We start from the raw sequence: 23,515 nt of genomic DNA on the forward strand, positions 1-23,515 counted from the left end.
AATAACAACAGACTTGTCAGAAATCCAAAAAATCCTTAATGAATATTACAAGAAACTTTATTCTCAGAAATATGAAAATCTGAAGGAAATTGACCGATACTTGGAAGCACGCCACCTTCCAAGACTTAGCCAGAATCAAGTGGAAATGTTGAACAGACCCATATCAAGTTTAGAAATAGCATCAACTATACAAAACCTCCCTAAAAAGAAAAGCCCGGGACCAGATGGTTTTACGTCAGAATTGTACCAAACCTTTAAAGAGGAATTAGTACCTATATTACTCAACCTGTTCCAAAATGTAGAAAAAGAAGGAAGACTACCCAACACGTTCTATGAAGCAAACATCACCCTGATCTCCAAACCAGGAAAAGACCCAACAAGAAAAGAAAATTATAGACCAATATCACTAATGAATATAGATGCAAAAATATTCAACAAGATCCTAACAAACAGAATCCAGCAACACATCAAACAAATTATACATCATGACCAAGTTGGTTTTATCCCAGGGTCTCAAGGCTGGTTCAATATACGTAAATCTATAAATGTAATTCAGCACATAAACAAATTAAAAAACAAAGACCATATGATTCTCTCAATTGATGCAGAAAAAGCTTTTGATAATATCCAGCATCCCTTCATGATCAGAACACTCAAGAAAATTGGTCTAGAAGGGACTTTTCTTAAACTGATAGAGGCTATCTACAGCAAACCCACAGCCAATATCATATTGAATGGAGTTAAATTGGAATCATTTCCACTCAGATCAGGAACCAGACAAGGCTGCCCATTGTCTCCATTGCTTTTCAACATTGTAATGGAAGTTTTAGCCACCACAATTAGGGAAGAAAAGGCGATCAAGGGTATCCATATAGGGTCAGAAGAGATCAAACTTTCGCTCTTCGCAGATGATATGATTGTGTATCTGGAAAGCACTAGGGACTCTACTACAAAACTCCTAGAAGTGATCAAGGAATACAGCAGCATCTCAGGTTACAAAATCAACATATCCATAAATCCGTAGGCTTTATATACACCAACAACGGTGAAGTTGAAAAAGCAGTTAAGGACTCTATCCCATTCACAGTAGTGCCAAAGAAGATGAAACATTTGGGAATTTACCTAACAAAAGACATGAAAGATCTCTATAAAGAGAACTATGAAACTCTAAGAAAAGAAATAGCTGAAAATGTTAACAAATGGAAAAACATACCATGCTCATGGCTAGGAAGAATCAACATTATCAAAATGTCCATACTACCCAAAGCAATATATAATTTCAACGCACTCCCTATTAAAGCTCCACTGTCATATTTTTAAGATCTTGAAAAAACAATACTTCATTTTATATGGAATCAGAAAAAAACTCGAATAGCCAAGACATTACTCAGAAATAAAAACAAAACAGGAGGAATCACACTACCAGACCTCAGACTTTACTACAAATCGATAGTGATCAAAACAGCATGGTACTGGCACAAAAACAGAGAAGTAGATATCTGGACCAGAATAGAGAACCAAGAGATGAATCCAGCTACTTACTGCTATTTGATCTTTGACAAGCCAATTCAAAACATTCAGTGGGGAAAAGATTCCCTATTTAACAAATGGTGCTGGGTGAACTGGCTGGCAACCTGCAGAAGACTGAAATTGGACCCACATCTTTCACCATTAACTAAGATAGACTCTCACTGGATTAAAGATTTAAACTTAAGACATGAAACTATAAAAATACTAGAGGAGAGTGCAGGGAAAACCCTTGAAGAAATTGGTCTGGGTGAGTATTTTATGAGGAGAACCCCCCGGGCAGTTGAAGCAGCTTCAAAAATACACTACTGGGACTTGATCAAACTAAAAAGCTTCTGCACAGCCAAGAACACAGTAAATAAAGCAAACAAACAGCCCTCAGAATGGGAGAAGATATTTGCAGGGTATATCTCTGACAAAGGTTTAATAACCAGAATCCACAGAGAACTCAAAGGCATCAGCAAGAAAAAAACAAGGGATCCCATTGCAGGCTGGGCAAGGGATTTGAAGAGAAACTTCTCTGAAGAAGACAGTGCACGGCCTTCAGACATATGAAAAAATGCTCATCATCTTTAATCATCAGAGAAATGTAAAGCAAAACTACTTTGAGATATCATCTAACTCCAGTGAGACTAGCCTATATCACAAAATCTCAAGACCAGAGATGTTGGCGTGGATGTGGGGAAAAGGGAACACTTTTGCACTGCTAGTAGGAATGCAAATTAATACATTCCTTTTGGAAAGATATATGGAGAACACTCAAGAGATCTAAAAATAGATCTGCCATTCAATCCTGTAATTCCTCTGCTGGGCATATACTCAGAAGACCAAAAATCACAACATAACCAAGATATTTGTACCAGAATGTTTATTGCAGCCCAATTCATAATTGCTAAGTCATGGAAAAAGCCCAAGTGCCCATCGATCCACGAATGGATTAATAAATTGTGGTATATGTACACCATGGAATATTATGCAGCCTTAAAGAAAGATGGAGACTTTACCTCTTTCATGTTTACATGGATGGAGCTGGAACATATTCTTCTTAGTAAAGCATCTCAAGAATGGAAGAAAAAGTACCCAATGTACTCAGCCCTACTATGAAACTAATTTGGGGCTCTCACATGAAAGCTATAACCCAGTTATAACCTAAGAATAGGGGGAAGTGGGAAAGGGAGAGGAGGGAGGAGGGTGGTGGGTAGAGGGAGGGGGATCGGTGGGATCATACCTGTGGTGCATCTTACAGGGGTATTTGCGAAACTTGGTAAATGTAGAATGTAAATGTTTTGGCACAGTAACTGAGATAATGCCAGGAAGGCTATGTTAGCCATTGTGATGAAAATGTGTCAAATGGTCTATGAAGCGAGTGTATGATGCCCCATGATCATATCAATGTATACAGTTATGATTTAATAAAAAAAAATATATATATATATATAAAAAGATGGCATTTGAAAAGAGAAATTTGATTTGTGGTATATACAAATCACTGCTGGAAGACTGGCCTCCTTACTACAAATTTCACAAATGTCAGGAGTTTCTGTGAAGCATGTGTAAATTCAATAAGCAAGAAGCCCTATGTACTTACAGGAAATGCTTAAGTATCAATGAGCTATCAGTGGTGGCCCAATCCACACAGCAGCCCAAATCCTCTCTTTATTTTCTCTAATACTTAGAAAGGGAGAATGCTTGCTTATTCCTCTGAAGGTTCTCAGAGGAAATTACCGCTTTTCAGAGACCACTGAGATGTAGTTAATTTTTGGCAATTAAAACTTCTTCATATATCATGTGATAAAATGATATGCAAACTGTCATTTCCAATATTACATTAAAGTGCCATTTTTATCATTAAAGAAGGCTTCTAAGAGAGGCAGCCTAGCATGTCAATTCCGAACCTAGAGCTAGAATTCCTAGGTTCAAATCTCACTTCATTTACAACTTTGGAAACATTGCTGAAACTTTCTTTGCCTCAATCTCTACTTCTGTGAAAGAGGGAACCATAACATTACATGGTTATTAAGAGTCTTAAATATTTGACTTAACATGCAAATCACTTAAAACAGTGCCTGATATATATCAAATGCTATGATAGCTATTATTACTGATGTTTGGTTTTCAGAAAAGGAATGCATATTTTCAGTTACTTACTCCAAGGCAGGGATACTCACTGTCAGGCTTCAGGGTAATCTAATCTATCAATACCTTTGTAATTAAAATTCTGAATACGCTTGTGTAAAATTCTTAATATGCTCAAGTTTTCTAAACACTTTATAGAAGTATAACTTGTATAAAATATCTGTACATACTTATAATTTAAAATTTCATATGTTTTGATGTAAGAATACACAAACAATGTCATTACTATAAACAAGACATGAATGTATCTATCACCCCTAAAAGATTCCTCACCACCTTGTCTAATTGCTGTAGTGCCCTGTGATTTTTCCCTGAATTTTTAAACATTTTACATTTAGGTAAATGATCCATTTTGACTTCATGGTACAATTTATACTTCCATCTCACATCTGTGCCTATAGATATTCAATTGTGTCAGGATCGTTTCTTGAAAGACTATTCCTTCTCCATTAAATTGCCTTTGTCCCTTTTTCAAAAATCAATTGACCATTTATATGTAGCTGTATTTCTGAAGTATTTATTTTGTTTCAGTGATCTATTGGTTGACCTTAGCATCTATGTCATGCTATCTTAACTTTTGTAACATTATTATTATAAGTCTTGACATCACAAGCTATCAGTTCACCAACTTTATTCATCTTTCTCAAAATTGTTTGGCTATTCTAGGTCTTTTGCATTTCCACATAAATTCTGGAATCAGTTTATACATTTCTACACAAAAAATCACTAAGATTTTCATTGGAATTACATTAACTCTATAGATAAATTTGGGGGAGAATTATTAACTTAAGCAATATTGTGTCTTCTGATCCATAAACACAGTATAGTTCATTATTAATTTAGTTATTTAATTTCTTTTCATAATATTTTATATTTTTTGCATTCATTCTTTCATATATTCTGTTAGATAGATCCCCGATCATTTCGTATCTTTTTTGCTATCATCAATGATATTGTTTTTAATTTCAATTACTGACTGTTCGGCAAAAATATCTAGGACATAATTGACATTTGTATATTGATATGGTATCCTATAATCTTGTTAAATTCTCTTACTAGTTCTAGGATCTTTCTGTAGATTCTGTAGCATTTTCTACATAAAGTCTGTAAATATAGATAATTTTGTTTCTTAATTTCCAAGTGGCCTATCTTTAATTCCTTTTTCTTGCTTTATTACTCTGGCTAAAACTTCTAGTACAACATTGAATAGAAATGGTGAAAGTTGCACCCCCTTGCCTTATTCTTGATCTTAGTAGAGAAGCATTCAGTATTTTACCATTAAGTATGATGTTAACTATAGATTAGTTGTAGATATTCTTAGTAAATTCAGAAATTTCCTATTTTGTTTTTAGCTTTCTGAGAGTTTTTGTCAGGAAGGATGTTGGATTTTGACAAATGCCTTTTAGCACCCACTGGGATAATCTTTTTCTTTCTTAGCCTGTAAATATGGTGGCTTTTTCTTTCTTAGTCTGTAAATATGGTGGATTACATTGTTTTTTACAAATGTTAAACTAAATTTGCATTTCCAGGACAAACCTGAGATGATCATGATGTAATATCTATTTTATGTTACTGATTTGATTTGATTAAATTTTGCTAAGAATCTTTTATTGGTCTATAGTTTTCTTATATCATCTCTGGGTTTGATACTGAAGTAAAGCTTTCCCAAAGAATAAGAATGAAAGATATTCCTTCCTTTTCAATTTTCTAGAAAACTTTGCATAATAGCATCATTTACTCTTTAAATGTTTGTTGGAATTCACCTATAAAGCCAACTAGGCCTGAGATGTTCTTTTTTGGGGGAGGCTTTAACTAATGGATCAATTTATTCACTAGATATAAAATTATTCATGAAATTTTATTTATGTTATTTTAATATTAGTAGAATCTGTAGTGATGTGTGCCTCTTGTTCGTGATATTGATAATTTGTTTATTCTTTCATTTTTTCTTAATCAGTCTGGCTAGAGGTTTATCAATTTCACTAATCTCAAAAAGAAACCTCACACAGCTTTTATTTCATTAAATTTTTTTCTGTTTTCTAATTCATTGATTTCTACTCTAATCTTTGTTGCTATTATTATTTTTTCCTACTTACTTTGGATTTAATTTGTTCTTCTTTTTCTAGTGAAAGCTAAGATGTTATTTTGGTGGCAACCACAAATTTCAATTTTTTTTATTTCTATTCAATTTTTTTCACATTTCCCATTTTCCCTTATCTTCTTTGACCCACGAGCTTTATATAAAAATGTTACTTAGTTTGCATGTATCTGCAGATTTTCTAGATACATGTACGTTTCTATTATCTATCTCTAATTCCATTATAGTCAAAGAGCATACAAGAGCAAGTCACTTGTATGATGTGACTTCTTTTATATTTGAAACTTGCTTATAGCTCAGAAGAGAGTCAGTTTTGGCAGATATTTTGTGTACATTTGAAAAGAATGTATATTTTGCTGTTGGATAGCATGACTGATTTTTTTTTTTTTTTTTTTTTGAGACAGAGTCTCACTATGTTGCCCTTGGTAGAGTGCCATGATGTCACAGCTCACAGCAACCTCAATCTTTTGGGCTTAAGCGATTCTCTTGCCTCAGCCTCCCAAGTAGCTGGGGCTACAGGCACCCGCCACAATGCTTGGCTATTTTTTTTTTTGTTGTTGTTGTTGTTGTCATTGTTGTTTAGCAGGCCTGGGCTGGGTTCTAACCCACCAACCCTGGTGCATGTGGCCAGTGCCCTAGCCACTGAACTACAGGCACCAAGCCAACTGATTTTTATTGTATATATTTAAGGTGTACAACACGATGTTTTGATAAATGTAGAAAGTGCTTACTACAGTCAAGATAATTTGCATGTTCCTCATCTCATATGGATACCTTTTTTGCTTCTGAGGTAGCTAAGAAAACCTAAAATCTACTCTCTTAATAAATTTCCAATGTACAATGTAATTAACTATAGTCAATATGTTGTACATGAGATATCTAGATTTATTACCTCTACCGTAAGTGCAACATTGTGCTCTTTTGACCCATATCTTCCCATTTCTCCTGCTCCCTATCCCTTTGTAATTCTCTATGTATTCATTTTTAAAATTTTTTAAATTCTGCATATAAGTGAGATAATGTACTATTTTTCTTTCCATATCTGGCTTATTTCACTTAGCACAGTACATCGTCTAGGTTCATTCATGTTGTCACAAATGGCAGAATCTTTTTTCTTAAGGCTTAATATTACACTGTGTGTATGTATGTGTGTATTACAATCTATTTTTCTATTCATCTAATTAATACTTAAGTTGTTTCCATATTTTGGCTAATATGAATGATGCTGCAATAAATATGGGAGTGAAGATATATTTATGAGGTGTTGATTTCATTTATTTTGGATATATACTCAAAAGAGAGAGTGCCAGTTTTTAGGAACCTCTATACTGTTTTCCAAAGTGGCTGTACCAATCCACAGGCCCCCCCAATGGCATACAAAGGTTCCCTTTTCTCCAAGTCTTCACCGACATTTGTTATCCCTTGTTATTTGGATAAAAGACTTGACAGAGTATTTTAATGTCAACTAGGTCAAGTAGGTCTATAGTGTCATTCAAGTTCTTTTATATTCTGATATTCTGGTTTATCAATTATTGAGCAAAGGTATTGGAATCTCTGCTCAAAATTGTCTGTGCTTCCCTGTCTCTTCACAATTGTATCAGTTTTTGTTTTACATATTTATAAGCTCTGTTTTAGACCACAGAAATTTAGTAATATTTTATCCTATTGATTGACATCTTTATCATTAATGCCCTTCATTATATCTTATAATGTTCTTTGCTCTGAATAAACATATAACTCAGTTGAGCTGACAATTATTGTCTTTTAATGGAGGTTTTTTATTCCATTTACACTTAATAAGATTATCAAATTTGGTTTAATATAAAAGTTAGTTTAAATCTTTCATCTTTCTTTTCTTCTATTTGGTATATCTGTCTCTTATTCTTTTTACCTCTTTTTCTGGATTGAATTTTTTAATGATTCCACTTCATTTCCTTTGTTGGTTTACTAGTTATAGTTTTTTTTCTTTTAAGCGTTATGGTATACATTTTATCTTACCACAGTCTTCATTTTAATCATTTTATAGCACCTCACATAGAATAGAAACCATATATAGTTCCATTTCTCATTTCCTGGCCTTTGTGATAATGTTGTCATACATTTTACTTCTACATATGTTATAAATTCCACAAATATTGTTACTATCTTTAGTAGATACCATCTAAAGCTATTTAAATAATATGAAAAAGTATTTCACATTAACCCATGTAATTGTGTTTTACATAGTGAGCATTCTTCTTTCCTTTGTGCAAATCCAGGTTTACATCTGGTATCATTATCCTTTTGTTTTAAAGACTTCTCTAACATTTCTTGTAATACCAGCAAGTCTGCTGGTGATGAATATTTTCAGCATCTGATGCAGAAAAGCTCTTTATTTTTGTCTTCCTTTTTGAATGATATTCTTGGTATAGGGAACTCTGGGTTATTTTCTTCCAATACATTGAAGATGTTACTCCACTGTCTTCTGACTTGAATTATTTCCAATAAGAAGTCTGCTCTCTCTCTTCCTCTTGTTCTTCTATAGATAATGTATCTTTTACCTCTAGATGCTTTCAAGATATTCTCTTATTATGATTCTGATGTGTACTTTTCTTCATGTTTCTTGTGCTTGAGGTTTGTCTAGGTTTGATCTGTGAGCCTATCATTTTCATCAAATTTGAAAATTTTCACCATTATTTCTTCAAAAATCATCTTTCTCTCCATTTTTTAGGGATTATAATTGCACACATATTAGGCTTCTTGAAGATATTTCATAACTCGCTGATGCTGTGTCTTCTTAATATGCTCGTTGTTTTTTGTAGCTTCTTGAACATACAAAATGCAGGTATAACACCTTTATATGTTCAAGTCTACTAATTCTATAGTCTGTGTCAGTTCTGGATAAGTTTATATTAATTGATATTTTTCTCCCAATCAGCTGAATTTTCCTGCTTCTTTGCAGATTTGGTAGGTTTTGTTTGGATGCCAGACACTAAATTTTACCTTGTTGGATACTGGGCATTTTTACTCCTATAAATATTCTTGAGCTTCATCTTGGAATGTAGTTAAATTATTCTGAAACATTTTTATCCATTCAGGCCTTGCTTCTAAGCTTTTGGGAGAAGAAAAAAGCAATTTTTAGTCTAATTTTCATTTCTTTGCTCCATTTCTAAGGCAAAGCCCTTCTTAGTACTCTATCACATGTCCTATAAGTCATGAAGGTTTCTACTGACAGCAAAGGGAACTGAGCTCCATGGATTTTTCCTTCTAATCCTTTCAGGTGGTTTCTTCTGCTGAAGCCTTGAGAGGATTCTTCTGAGCACCTCTGGAGCTCCCTGTATATGTAATCCCATCCTCTCTGGAACTTTGCCTTGTAACATTAACCACCTTGGCCTTCCCAGACTCCATGCAGAGACTGACAGTCTCCTCGAGTTGAAGAGCTAGGTCTTGGAGTCTGAGCAGGTCAAAGGTCATTGTCTTAGTGTTAGGAGGGTAAAATATTCTTATAGAAACATAATGGTACAAAGCTACTTTATGAAAATGTGAAAAAGTAGAATTAACATAGATACAGTAACTCCAAACCAAATGCCAGAATGAAACAAAATTTATTAAATAGAACCATGTACTCACTCATTCATCAGACACCTACTACGTGCAAGTATGTCCTAGTGAAAGTTCCTATGTACAAGCATGATGAGATAGGAGTGGAGACCTATGATGAACAACCAAATAGCCACTTAGAGCAGCGGTTCTCAACCTGTGTGTCGCAATCCCTTTGGGGGTCGAACAAGCCTCTCACAGGAGTCGTCTAATATCAGATATTTACATTACAATTCATAACAGTAGCAAAATTACAGTTATGAAGTAGCAACAAAAATAATTTTATGGTAGGGGGTCACCACAACATGAGGAACTGTATTAAAGGGTCATGGCATTTGGAAGGTTGAGAACCACGGAGTCTTAGAGGCTTCTAATTCTCTGCAAAGGCAGCCTCCCACATTGATTAAGTAAGTACTTGTCTGCTCCTCAAAGTAACTTGGACTCTTTGCCCAAGCAACAGAGATCAGAAGTAGAGAAATATCCCCCAGTGAATGATGTAACCTGTGCTCACTGTATTGTAGGCATTAGATCACTCTCTACTCCTCCATCCCTTTCTTGGCAGTGATCTTCAAACTTTTCAGCATAGAGGACCTTATTTTCTACTTTCATCATTTCAAACAGCCTATATATTCAGCAGCCAAGCTAAAGAAAAGTAGAGACTTCAAAAAACAAAATGCGATAAAGCAAATCAGCTAAATAGCTTCACAACAAACAGGTCATTTCAAGAAAAGACATCCAATTATGTAGACGCTGATTACTGGTAATAACTTGAAAGTCTTAAGAAATTTAACAACTTCAGCTCAAAACAATTAAACAGAACTGTTGAGGATAAAATCACCCCCTAGACTCAATATAGCTACAAATGCAAAAAGAATGAGGAGGCTTACTGATTCATTGTTCTTTTTGTTCCCAGTCCCCAGTGCCAAACAGATCAGATAGCAAATATTAAACCTTGGTTAAAATTAGAATTCATAGGAGGAAATCATTTTTCAGGAACAGAGTATTGACATTTGATTTTTCAATTTTGAATCTTGAACTTTCCAAAGACATAGAACTGATGGATATAAACATGTAAGGAAAGCTTTCCATTCTATTTGTGTATGTATGTGTTTCATTTATATAAGTTAAACACTTGAGTTGGGTCATCAAGTAATATTTACTCACCTCAAGTTCATTTGGGAAGTACAATCTTTTTATGGATAAATTTTTCCCCTTAAGGATATGAGAGCTTTCTGGACAAGTGTGCATTCTATATTATAATAAAACTACTTCTCGTTACATATATTTCCTTCACCTAGCAACAGCTTGAACCTGCCCTCAGTCTGGAAAAACCTTAGAAGGAATCACTAACCTTACCTTAAGCACTGTATTAAAATTCTGACAGGAATTGTCAATTCTCGGCAATATAACTTTATCAGAAGAAGCTCCTAGGAGGAACAATGGGGGACTGGCATACAAATAGACAGAGTTAACTCATATTATGTAGGGAAAAGGTAAATAATATATTTTATTTCATCACATTATCTGCAGATCATACACATTGCTCCATGCACTCTGAGTATTAAGCCACCTTTTAGCAAAATATTCATGTGGTATTGTATGATTAGTGAATATAACTGGTGAAGGAATGATTGAAGAAATTAATGACTTAGGTTGGTAAGGTTAAGCAAAATCTCAATGTGATTTTTTTAAAAAAGACAAAGAGATACACTAAAATGCATTTTAGTAAGGCAAATAAACCTCTGTGTTATTACAAATAGAGTTTCATTTAGTGGATGACCCCATTTTCCAAGACCTAAAATAACTATTTTTTGCCTTTAAAAAAAAAACAGAAAACACACAACAGAGAGAGACCATAGTGCTTAAAAAAAAAGAAAAAAGAAAACACTCACAGATTCCTTTCCCATCTTCTTCTGTAGCCGCGTCTGCCACTGGACGGCTTGCATGACAATGGCTTCCCACCTTCTCTCGAGATTCACGATGATCAGCTGCATGGGCTGGTGGTCTGCATTCAGATTGCAGGTGTCCCTGTCGTCCAGAAGATGTTGGCATAATCGCAGGATGGAAGCCACTCCTCGGCGTCGCTGCTTGATTTCACGACAGAGGGACTGAAACAGAGAGAGATGGATCAATGAGTGTTTATTAGGCAGAGATCTCTAAGACATGAAATACCCTCTTCTACCACAATTTCAAATTGTTGTGATACCTTCAGCTAAGAACAGGACAAGAAAAAGGGCCCTGAAGTCTCCTCTAGATTGGAGAGACTTTTTGATAGCAAACTAATGCTAAATAAATCAGCTGCTTCTCATTCCTCTTCCTTTTGTATTGATGTATCCCTCTGACATGTAGGGTCCTCCCTTGACACCTAGGTAATTCACAATATCTAACCTAATGAAATAAATCATTTAGGTCATATGAATGCCAAACAGATTGACATGTTTTGATACAAGGTCAAAGGAAAAATGAACAATAATCCTCCAAAAGGAAATGGAATTTTTCTAAAATTCTTTGAAGGCAAAATGTTCCATTTTGAGAATAAGTTAAATAAGATTGCAAAGAATTTTGATATATGAAATCTATCATCTGAAAAAAAATATTAGCAATATTCTTCTTCCAAAGCTTGATTAACAAAGCAATGTTCTGAAAACAAAAATTAAGATATTGGATTATTACTGCACTATTTGTTGGTTGCTGTGCTCCTTTTAGTAAACATTCACACTATTTAAGAAGGATAAGCATACATCAGAATAGCATTTTGCCCCCCGAAGCATTTATATTGCTGCAGTGACCCTAAATTGAATGATTCAAGCAAAATAGTGGGTACACATGTCTAAAAATATTATATCTTTTCTTTGCCTACGGATAGTGTATAAGTGATATTCTAATTCAAAGCCTTCGGGAGAAATGATGATTATATCCACAAACATCACTGAATTACTAATCATCTTCTACTGCCACAATTGGACTGTTCTAACAGTTAACAGATTGCTTATTAATCAACAAGGGTAAATAAGACAATGCAATTTCATTTAGTGTGAGAGTTTTAATGTCTAAAAGTATTTGTGCTTAAAATGTTAATCTAGATAAGGCTTCATTAGAAGTCATAAAATGTTTTTTTTTTTGTGGTTTTTTTTGGCCGGGGCTGAGTTTGAACCCGCCACCTCTGGCATATAGGACCGGCACCCTACTCCCTGAGCCACAGGCGCCGCCCCATAGAAGTCATAAAATGATTAAGAGCAGTTCGCTGAAATGTGCAGAGAGTTAGGGGTATTAGATCAGCAGGTGGACGTTTCATATAGATGTTCCACTTATTGATATAATGCATGCTACAGCCATTTAAATGACCCCAACTCTGTAATAGCTAGAATTCTATTATTTCTATAATGAGAGAACCCTGTACCTCTAATATTTCTGAATTTTAAATAAGGTGAATGACAAATCCCCAAACCTCTATTTATAGCAAAATATGACTAGGAATTTTATTATTCAATTTACATCAGTGCAGCATTGCAGTAATGTTTCCTGAACTTATCCTTATTTATTTTCCTAGGGTTTGTTACTATTTTTCCATAAAGCTCCTGATATAACCACTAGGTCTGACAAATTTCTTTACCAATGCTATTCATTAGTTCAATGCTGAATTAGGAGAGACTCCCTAGACATTCACAGATAAAACCTGCTGGTCTCTTTCTTTCTTTCTCTCCCCTCTCTATCTGTCCCCCTTTAATTTGCTCTATTATTCTACAACAACTGTTGGCCAGGTCAAACTATGAAGCCCACTTAATACTGGCCAATTTTTGGCCCAATATTACACTTCAAGATACTCTTATGGGCAACTGAAATTGATCCAAGTGAGTCCCATGAATATGAATACTGAGGATTTTGGTTTTGTTTCTATTTTGTTGTTAATTTGTTAAAAGTAAAACAGGTGGGAAAATCAAGAGATATTTCTATGCCACAGAACTGGATTTTGCAAAACCAACTTGGATGTTAACTAGAATAATAACTGTATTTGTCAAGCCAACAAAAAGTACCAAAGTTCTTAGCAAATTGAAATTTGCAATAGATGGCACTATGGGAGTATGCAGAGTTAGCACAGGCCACGTCAGGTAACATCTGCAAAGCACTCCAATGGACTTCCTTTACCTCTCAGGCATTTTCAAAGTTCTGAAACACGACACTTGAGAGGTTGTTAGGGGAAATTTTCATAAAGATAATTGGCCATAATTTTTTTTGTAAGTATCTAGAATATATTTGGTATTTACATATCCAGATGATTCCTCCCCCCTCCCATCTTAACGTGAATCAGTCAAGATGATACTGTGGTTTTAAAATTGAGAAAGCAGTTACTATTGATATTCAATATTTGAGTTTTGGATCTTCACAATTCTGCATTTTTTTTTTTTTTTTTACTTTAAGTAACCAAAGAGTCTAGTCTACATTCTGAGTTAATAATTTATCCTACATATACACTTAGGAAATAATGCCACTCTTAAAAAGGAGGGGGAAATTAGATATTTTACATGGAAAACATATTTTTCAGTACTTTTTTTGTATCTAGGAGATATAATAGATAAAAATAATATTCTTCTACATAAATGGGTTTCCATGACAACCATTAAAATATACATATGTATTTATAATCATAAACACATAATAAATAATATCAGTGGATTTGCTGGCAATGTTTCTTAGAATCAGTAGTTTATGATATTTCCATAATAAACTATGCATAGAGAAATGTTAAAATATAGTTACATAGGAACAAATGATTATTATAACTACTTTTGACTTACATTTCAGGAAAAAATGCATTTAAAAAGAAACCCAAGCTGAGCAATCTAAGTAAGGCATAAGAATGAGACGAACTCATCCCTATCTCCCTGACCTTCTCAAATATGTACTGTACTTTCCATGCTCCAGGAACTGTTCCAGGAATGAACGTTTCAAAAAGGGACAAGTTATTATTTCTATTCAAGTCAGTATGTACCAAGTATCATGCAGAGAGGGAGGTGCTAACAAAAGTGTGTGCAAGTTGCTTTTGGAGGAGTGGATGAAATCACCAGGGAAATGGTGTGAACCAGATGTGGCCCAAGATGGGTAATGGTGATTAGAAGGATAGAAGTCCCAGAGGCGTGGTGAGTTGGAAAATAAGCAAATAGCCTTGAGCAGTGGGGATGCCTAGTCTACTGGGGAGAAAGAGTGAAGCAGCTAGAAAAGGGGGTAGGAAACAGAAAAGTACGGAATGCTTTTCATTACTGCCAACTTTGAAGCATTTTCTTTGACATCTATTGAGATGAGTTGGTTCCCTTGCAAAGTCATACTGCCACAAGAGGGGAAAGGATTTCAAATGCTTTTTTATAGTTAGTTATTCTTATCATTGGGTAATATTTAGACAACTCCTTTCTTCAAGGATATGGAGGTTAGTATGGAGATTATCATTGTACCTTAGCATTATCTCAGAACCCAATTGTTTTGTGTGCTACTTATAAATTTCTAATGACCTATTTTATTTGTTTAAATTTCTACGTAATTCCACAGAGTTTCTTTAAAAGGCAGATTTTTCTATAAAAATAAGAAGTATACCAAAGTAAAATAAAAATGTCTTATTTTCCTTTACAATGATCACATTTCTAATCCTCTAAACACATTACATTTTTAAAAATCACATCATAATAACAGTTGCCAAAAGACTAAAGGTTTTTGTTTTACATTGATAAACCATCAGTTTGACTTTCAATGGACCAATGGCAATGCGCAGAGGTGTTTTGGGTTTTTTTTTTCATTCCCCTGACTTCTTCTGTCAACTTTTTAAACTGTTTAACCACTCATATTACCAAGCCAAATGTGATGCAACTTCATTCTTCACACTGGCTTCAATTTAACACAGCTGAGGGGAAGACTTTCAATTCCTGTACTTTTTTCATTATATGCTAACTATGCAAACATACTACATAGAAAGATTACATTAATATTTACTTGGATACATACATACTTGACATTAAACAAGTGTAGTCTACATCACAAAAGGACGTAAATAAGTTTATAATAAAAGAACAACTACAATTGGGCGGTGCCTGTGGCTCAGTGGGTAGGGCACCGGCCCCATATACCGAGGGTGGTGGGTTCAAACCCAGCCCCGGCCAAATTACAACAAAATAGCTGGGTGTTGTGGCAGGTGCCTGTAGTCCCAGCTATTCAGAAGGGTGAGGCAAGAGAATCGCCTAAGCCCAGGAGCTGGAGGTTGCTGTGAGCTGTGACACCACGGCACTTTACCAAGGGTGATAAAGTAAGACTCTGTCTCTAAAAAAAAAGAACAACCACAATTAGACCAAGAATTTTTAGAACAAATATAATGTAGGAACCAAATACAACCAAATGTAGGTAAAGGTTAGTTAAGAAGAAAAAGAATATTGAAGAAAGAAATACTAAAACTGGAGGCGGAGCAAGATGGCGGCCGAGTAACAGCTTCCTTGCATCTGGACACCGTGAGTCTGGGGAGATAGGACTCCAGGCATCTCTGGCTGGTGGGAATTGCCTATGATCACTCCTATGAGGATACAGGGAGTCAGCGAGAGACGTCTGGACCCCAAGAGGAGGACTAAAACAGTGGAAAACCGGCAAGTGGTCGCGTGTGTTCAATCCATCTAAACCCGCCCACAACTGTAGCAGCAAGTTCAGTAGCAACAAGACTGCAAACCAGAAAGGCCTTACCTGTGAACTGTTTTGGTGTCTTTGGACTTGGCACTCAGCTGAACTGCCTTGGGGAGAGCCTGAGCGGGACTGCGGAGAAATTTGGCCGTTGTCTAGGGCCCCAGTCTGAGCCGCTGAGCCAGACAGAGCTAATAGTGTTTGGCGGTGGGTCACACGGAACCATTGTCAGTGATCTGCCCCAGTAAGCTCCGCCCTCAGGGTCGCAGAGCTAGAAATGGGTGGGAGCTGGTAACCCAGCAACCAAGTAGCCTAAGGGTGGGGTCTGAGCTGCCTTGCAGCCCTAACCCTCAGGGGCAGAGTGAGACCAGTTTTGGCACACTGGGTAAGTGGATAGCCACTTCAGCAGTGATTCCAGTGAGAAAGCTGGGAAAGCTTCTGCTCAGCAAGTTTACAAGTTCAAAGTGCCTTTTAAGTGGGCTGAAGAGAGATTTAGGGTGTCTACCTGCTGGGGTTTGAGAAATCAGCAGCCTCCAGTCGTATCAGAACTGTGATTAACATCTCATACCCCAGAAGACCACGTGTTGCCCAGACAATATTCAATAACATATCCAAACTGCTTTGTTTTTGGTGGTGTATTTTTTTCTTTTTTTTTGTTTGGTTGTTTTTTTTTGTTTATTTTGACGTTGTTGATGTTCTTTTGTTTTTTAATTTCAATCTTTTCCATACAGATCCCTTTTTCTTTCTTAATTTTTCTAGTTTAATTATAATTTCCCATTGCTGCCTATTTCAATAACTAGAACTTCATTTTTGCTAGTGTTTCTACCGCTATCATTTGGTTTTTCACCCAATTTTATCCCCATAAAGTTTTCTGTTTGCTTGTTTTGGTTTGATTTATAGCATTTTTGTCTTTCTTCTCTACTTGGTGGAGGTAGGGTACTGTGTCTGATCAGGTTAGCAAAGAGCCGCTGACCTCAAGGGAACCACCCAACTGGGCACCCCCAGAAGGTGGGATTTTTTAAGGTTGTGTCAAAGTACCCTACTGTACACGTATATTGCCCTGTCTCCCTGTTTCTGTGCCTCTCTTCTTTTTGTCAATATTCCTTATACCCACTCCCTCTCCTTTCTCTATCTTTCTTTTTTTTCTTATCACTCGGTCCTCCTTTCTTTCATCCCTTTTTTGCTTTTCAACCTTCTCACCCTTCTGGTCCTGTGACCCTTAGTCCACAGGCACAAGAACTTAAAGAGCAAGAGGAAGTGAAAGGAAAATTAGGGCAAGGAAACAGATAAAAGAAATCACTCATGAGGAAGAATCAGCAGAAAACTCCAGGTAACATGAAGAACCAGTCTAGAACAACCCCACCAAGGAACCATGAGGTAGCTACTGCAGATGATTCCACCTGTAAAGAAATGTTAGGAATGACAGAAAGGGAATTTAGAATACACATGTTGAAAACAATGAAAGAAATGATGGAAACAATGAAGGAAATTGCTAATAAAGTGCAAAATAACCAAAAGGAAATCCAAAAACAGAATCAAATAAGAGATGAACAATATGAAGAATATAAAAAGGATATAGCAGAGCTGAAGGAACTGAAACAGTCAATTAGGGAACTTAAAGATGCAATGGAAAGTGTCAGCAACAGGTTAGACCATGCAGAAGAAAGAATTTCAGAGGGGCGGTGCCTGTGGCTTAGTGAGTAGGGTGCCGGCCCCATATGCCGAGGGTGGCGGGTTCAGGCCCAGCCCCGGCCAAACTGCAACAAAAAAATAGCCGGGCGTTGTGGCGGGCGCCTGTAGTCCCAGCTACTCGGGAGGCTGAGGCAAGAGAATCGCGTTAAGCCCAAGAGTTACAGGTTGCTGTGAGCTGTGTAATGCCACGGCACTCTACCGAGGGCAGTACAGTGAGACTCTGTCTCTACAAAAAAAAAAAAGAATTTCAGAGGTAGAAGACAAAGTTCTTGAGATAACTCAGACAGTAAAAGAGGCAGAAAAGAAGAGAGAGAAAGCAGAACGTTCACTGTCAGAATTATGGGACTTTATGAAGCGTTCCAACATACGAGTTATAGGAATTCCAGAAGGGGAAGAAGAATGCCCCAGAGGAATGGAAGCCATACTAGAAAATATTATAAAAGAAAATTTCCCAAACATCACCAAAGATTCTGACACACTGCTTTCAGAGGGCTATCAGACCGCAGGTCGCCTCAACTCTAACCGAGCTTCTCCAAGACACATTGTGATGAACCTGTCCAAAGTCAAGACAAAAGAAAAGATTCTGCAAGCTGCCAGGAGTAAGCGCCAGTTGACCTACAGGGGCAAATCCATCAGAGTGACCGCAGACTTCTCTAATGAAACTTTCCAAGCAAGAAGACAATGGTCATCTACCTTTAATCTACTTAAACAGAACAATTTTCAGCCCAGAATTCTGTACCCTGCTAAGCTAAGCTTCAAAATTGACGGAGAAATCAAATCATTTATGGATATACAAACATTGAGGAAATACGCCACAACAAGACCAGCTCTACAGGAAATACTTCAACCTGTTCTGCACACTGACCACCACAATGGATCAGCAGCAAAGTAAGAACTCAGAAATTAAAGGATAGAACCTAACCTCCACACTGATGCAAAAGATAAAACTAAGCAGTGGACTCTCACAAAATAAGACGAATAGAATACTACCACACTTATCAATTATCTCAATAAATGTTAATGGCTTGAATTCCCCACTGAAGAGACATAGATTGGCTGACTGGATTAAAAAACACAAGCCATCCATTTGCTGTCTGCAAGAAACACACCTGGCTTCAAAAGACAAATTAAAGCTCCGAGTCAAGGGTTGGAAGACAATTTTTCAGGCAAATGGAATTCAGAAGAAAAGAGGAGTTGCAATCTTATTTTCAGATACATGTGGATTTAAAGCAACTAAAGTCAAAAAAGACAAAGATGGTCACTTTATATTGGTCAAGGGAAAACTACAACAAGAAGACATTTCAATTCTAAATATTTATGCACCGAATTTAAATGCTCCCAGATTCTTGAAGCAGACCTTACTCAGTCTGAGCAAAATGATATCTGATAATACTATCATAACAGGGGACTTTAAAACACCTCTTACAGAACTGGACAGATCCTCTAAACAGAAATTAAACAAAGATATTAGAGATTTAAATGAGACCCTAGAACAACTATGTTTGATAGACGCATATAGAACACTCCACCCCAAAGATAAAGAATATACGTTCTTCTCATCACCCCATGGAACATTCTCCAAAATTGATCATATCCTGGGACACAAAACAAATATCAACAGAATCAAAAGAATTGAAATTTTACCTTGTATCTTTTCAGACCATAAGGCACTAAAGGTGGAACTCAACTCTAACAAAAATGCTCAACCCCACCCAAAGGCATGGAAATTAAACAATCTTCTGTTGAATAACAGATGGGTGCAGGAAGAAATAGAACAGGAAATCATTAACTTCCTTGAGCATAACAACAATGAAGACACAAGCTACCAAAACCTGTGGGATACTGCAAAAGCAGTTTTGAGAGGAAAATTCATCGCTTCAGATGCCTACATTCGAAAAAACAGAAAGAGAGCACATCAACAATCTCACAAGAGATCTTATGGAATTGGAAAAAGAAGAACAATCTAAGCCTAAACTCAGTAGAAAAAAAGAAATCTCCAAAATCAAATCAGAGATCAATGAAATTGAAAACAAAAGAATCATTCAGAAAATTAATGAAACAAGGAGTTGGTTTTTTGAAAAAATAAATAAAATAGATAAACCATTGGCCAGACTAACTAGAAATAGAAAAGTAAAATCTCTAATAACCTCAATCAGAAACGATAAAGGGGAAATAACAACTGATCCCACAGAGATACAAGAGATCATCTCTGAATACTACCAGAAACTCTATGCCCAGAAATTTGACAATGTGAAGGAAATGGATCAATATTTGGAATCACACCCTCTCCCTAGACTTAGCCAGGAAGAAATAGACCTCCTGAACAGACCAATTTCAAGCACTGAGATCAAAGAAACAATAAAAAAGCTTCCAACTAAAAAATGCCCTGGTCCAGATGGCTTCACTCCAGAATTCTATCAAACCTTCAAGGAAGAGCTTATTCCTGTACTGCAGGAATATTCCAAAAAACTGAGGAAGAAGGAATCTTCCCCAACACATTCTATGAAGCAAACATCACCCTGATACCAAAACCAGGAAAACACACAAACAAAAAGGAGAATTTCAGACCAATCTCACTCATGAATATAGATGCAAAAATTCTCAACAAAATCCTAGCCAATAGATTACAGCTTATCATCAAAAAAGTCATTCATCATGATCAAGTAGGCTTCATCCCAGGGATGCAAGGCTGGTTTAACATACGCAAGTCCATAAACGTTATCCACCATATTAACAGAGGCAAAAATAAAGATCACATGATCCTCTCAATAGATGCAGAAAAAGCATTTGATAAAATCCAGCATCTTTTTCTAATTAGAACACTGAAGAGTATAGGCATAGGTGGCACATTTCTAAAACTGATTGAAGCTATCTATGACAAACCCACAGCCAATATTTTACTGAATGGAGTAAAACTGAAAGCTTTTCCTCTTAGAACTGGAACCAGACAAGGTTGTCCTCTGTCACCTTTACCATTCAACATAGTGCTTGAACTTCTAGCCAATACAATTAGGCAAGACAAGGAAATAAAGGGAATCCAAATGGAAGCAGAGGAGGTCAAACTCTCCCTCTTTGCTGATGACATGATCTTATACTTAGAGAACCCCAAAGACTCAACCACAAGACTCCTAGAAGTCATCAAAAAATACAGTAATGTTTCAGGATATAAAATCAATGTCCACAAGTCAGTAGCCTTTGTATACACCAATAACAGTCAAGATGAGAAGCTAATTAAGGACACAACTCCCTTCACCATAGTTTCAAAGAAAATGAAATACCTAGGAATATACCTAACGAAGGAAGTGAAGGACCTCTATAAAGAAAACTATGAAATCCTCAGAAAGGAAATTGCAGAGGATACTAACAAATGGAAGAACATACCATGCTCATACATGGGAAGAATCAACATTCTTAAAATGTCTATACTTCCCAAAGCAATCTACCTATTCAATGCCATTGCTATCAAAGTACCTACATCATACTTTCAAGATTTGGAAAAAATGATTCTGCATTTTGTATGGAACCAGAAAAAACCCCGTATAGCTAAGGCAGTGCTTAGTAACAAAAATAAAGCTGGGGGCATCAGCATACCAGATTTTAGTCTGTACTACAAAGCCATAGTGGTCAAGACAGCATGGGACTGGCACAAAAACAGAGACATAGACACTTGGAATCGAATTGAACACCAAGAAATGAAACTAACATCTTATAACCACCTAATCTTTGATAAACCAAACAAGAACTTACCTTGGGGGAAAGACTCCCTATTCAATAAATGGTGTTGGGAGAACTGGATGTCTACATGTAAAAGACTGAAACTGGACCCACACCTTTCCCCACTCACAAAAATTGATTCAAGATGGATAAAGGACTTAAATTTAAGGCATGAAACAATAAAAATCCTCCAAGAAAGCATAGGAAAAACACTGGAAGATATTGGCCTGGGGGAAGACTTCATGAAGAAGACTGCCATGGCAATTGCAACAACAACAAAAATAAACAAATGGGACTTCATTAAACTGAAAAGCTTCTGTACAGCTAAGGAGACAATAACCAAAGCAAAGAGACAACCTACACAATGGGAAAGGATATTTGCATATTTTCAATCAGACAAAAGCTTGATAACTAGGATCTATAGAGAACTCAAATTAATCCACATGAAAAAAGCCAACAATCCCATATATCAATGGGCAAGAGACATGAATAGAACTTTCTCTAAAGATGACAGACGAATGGCTAACAAACACATGAAAAAATGTTCATCATCTCCATATATTAGAGAAATGCAAATCAAAACAACCCTGAGATATCATCTAACCCCAGTGAGAATGGCCCACATCACAAAATCTCAAAACTGCAGATGCTGGCGTGGATGTGGAGAGAAGGGAACACTTTCACACTGCTGGTGGGACTGCAAACTAGTACAACCTTTCTGGAAGGAAGTATGGAGAAACCTCAAAGCCCTCAAGCTAGACCTCCCATTTGATCCTGCAATCCCATTACTGGGCATCTACCCAGAAGGAAAGAAATCCTTTTATCATAAGGACACTTGTACTAGACTGTTTATTTCAGCTCAATTTACAATTGCCAAAATGTGGAAACAGCCTAAATGCCCACCAACCCAGGAATGGATTAACAAGCTGTGGTATATGTATACCATGGAATACTATTCAGCCATTAAAAAAAATGGAGACTTTTCATCCTTTGTATTAACCTGGATGGAAATGGAAGACATTATTCTTAGTAAAGCATCACAAGAATGGAGAAGCATGAATCCTATGTACTCAATCTTGATATGAGGACAATTAATGACAATTAGTGTTATGGGGGGGGGAGCAGAAGAGGGATGGAGGGAGGGGGTGGGGCCTTAGTGTGTGTCACACTTTATGGGGGCAAGACCTGATTGCAAGAGGGACTTTACCTAACAATTGCAATCAGTGTAACCTGGCTTATTGTACCCTCAATGAATCCCCAACAATAAAAAAAAAAAAAAAAGAAATACTAAAACTAAGCATATGTTAAAAACATGGAGAAACAAAGTTGAGAAACTCCAAAGCTTTGTGTCCAATATCTATTAGGTCATTTTCGTAGCAGTTAATTTAGCATCATTAGGTAAGTCAATATAAACAAAGCAGTGCGTCTTTAGGTGATCTATTAAATTAAAAAATATCTATGAAGCAATCCCATTTATATGGGCAGGTATGACCCCTTTTTATAGATTGATCAACTGCTTAACAATAACTATTGAGCATGCCTTCATGTGTCAAGCACAATGAAAAGGGTACAATCTACATATGTGGGGCTCATCCCTTTTAATCTAGTAGGATTAAGGAAGCACTCAGAGAGAAAGGAGGAATAAACAAATCAGGCAAGGTCTTCTAGCTTAAATAGAGTCAAGAGGGCAGCTCCATACCCTTGTGAGAATCTCCTACACTTACTCATATGTTTTTCACATTTTCTGTATTTTACCATTTAATCTCATGATGTTGGCCGTTATTTTCTGTCTGACACCTGTGACCATATTTTCTAGAATAGAGGTGCTCAAAATGTGATCCCCAGGCCAAGTACTAGCATCACCCAGAAACTTGCTAGAACCCCAAATTCTCTGGTGCCACTACACATCTTTGAACTCACACTATCTTTACATTATTAATATTTTCTTGATCTCCAGAATTTTCAATATACTTATTAAGAACGCTGATGTATTAGTTTATTTGCATCCAACATTTGGGGATTTTACTCTGTTATTTCATCAAATTAATCAATTTACTAATTAATGATGAACACACATGCCACTGTGTTAAGTTAAATAGAAGCTCTGCTCTCTGAAAG

The 23,515-nt window shown here is 36.2% G+C and overlaps 1 protein-coding gene across 4 annotated transcripts in view; it reads right to left on the reverse strand.

The window, feature by feature from the left end:
- Window positions 1-23,515, reverse strand: part of AKAP6 (A-kinase anchoring protein 6) — a 603,334-nt gene that overhangs the window by 40,471 nt on the left and 539,348 nt on the right. For all 4 annotated transcript variants that reach the window (XM_053594741.1, XM_053594742.1, XM_053594740.1 and 1 more), the window contains one exon: window positions 11,233-11,448. In XM_053594741.1, coding sequence (XP_053450716.1) covers window positions 11,233-11,448 — 216 coding nt within the window. The remainder of the gene's footprint in view (window positions 1-11,232; window positions 11,449-23,515) is intronic.

This window comes from Nycticebus coucang, chromosome 6 (assembly GCF_027406575.1).
Source record: "Nycticebus coucang isolate mNycCou1 chromosome 6, mNycCou1.pri, whole genome shotgun sequence".
Classification (NCBI taxonomy): Eukaryota; Metazoa; Chordata; class Mammalia; order Primates; family Lorisidae; genus Nycticebus; species Nycticebus coucang.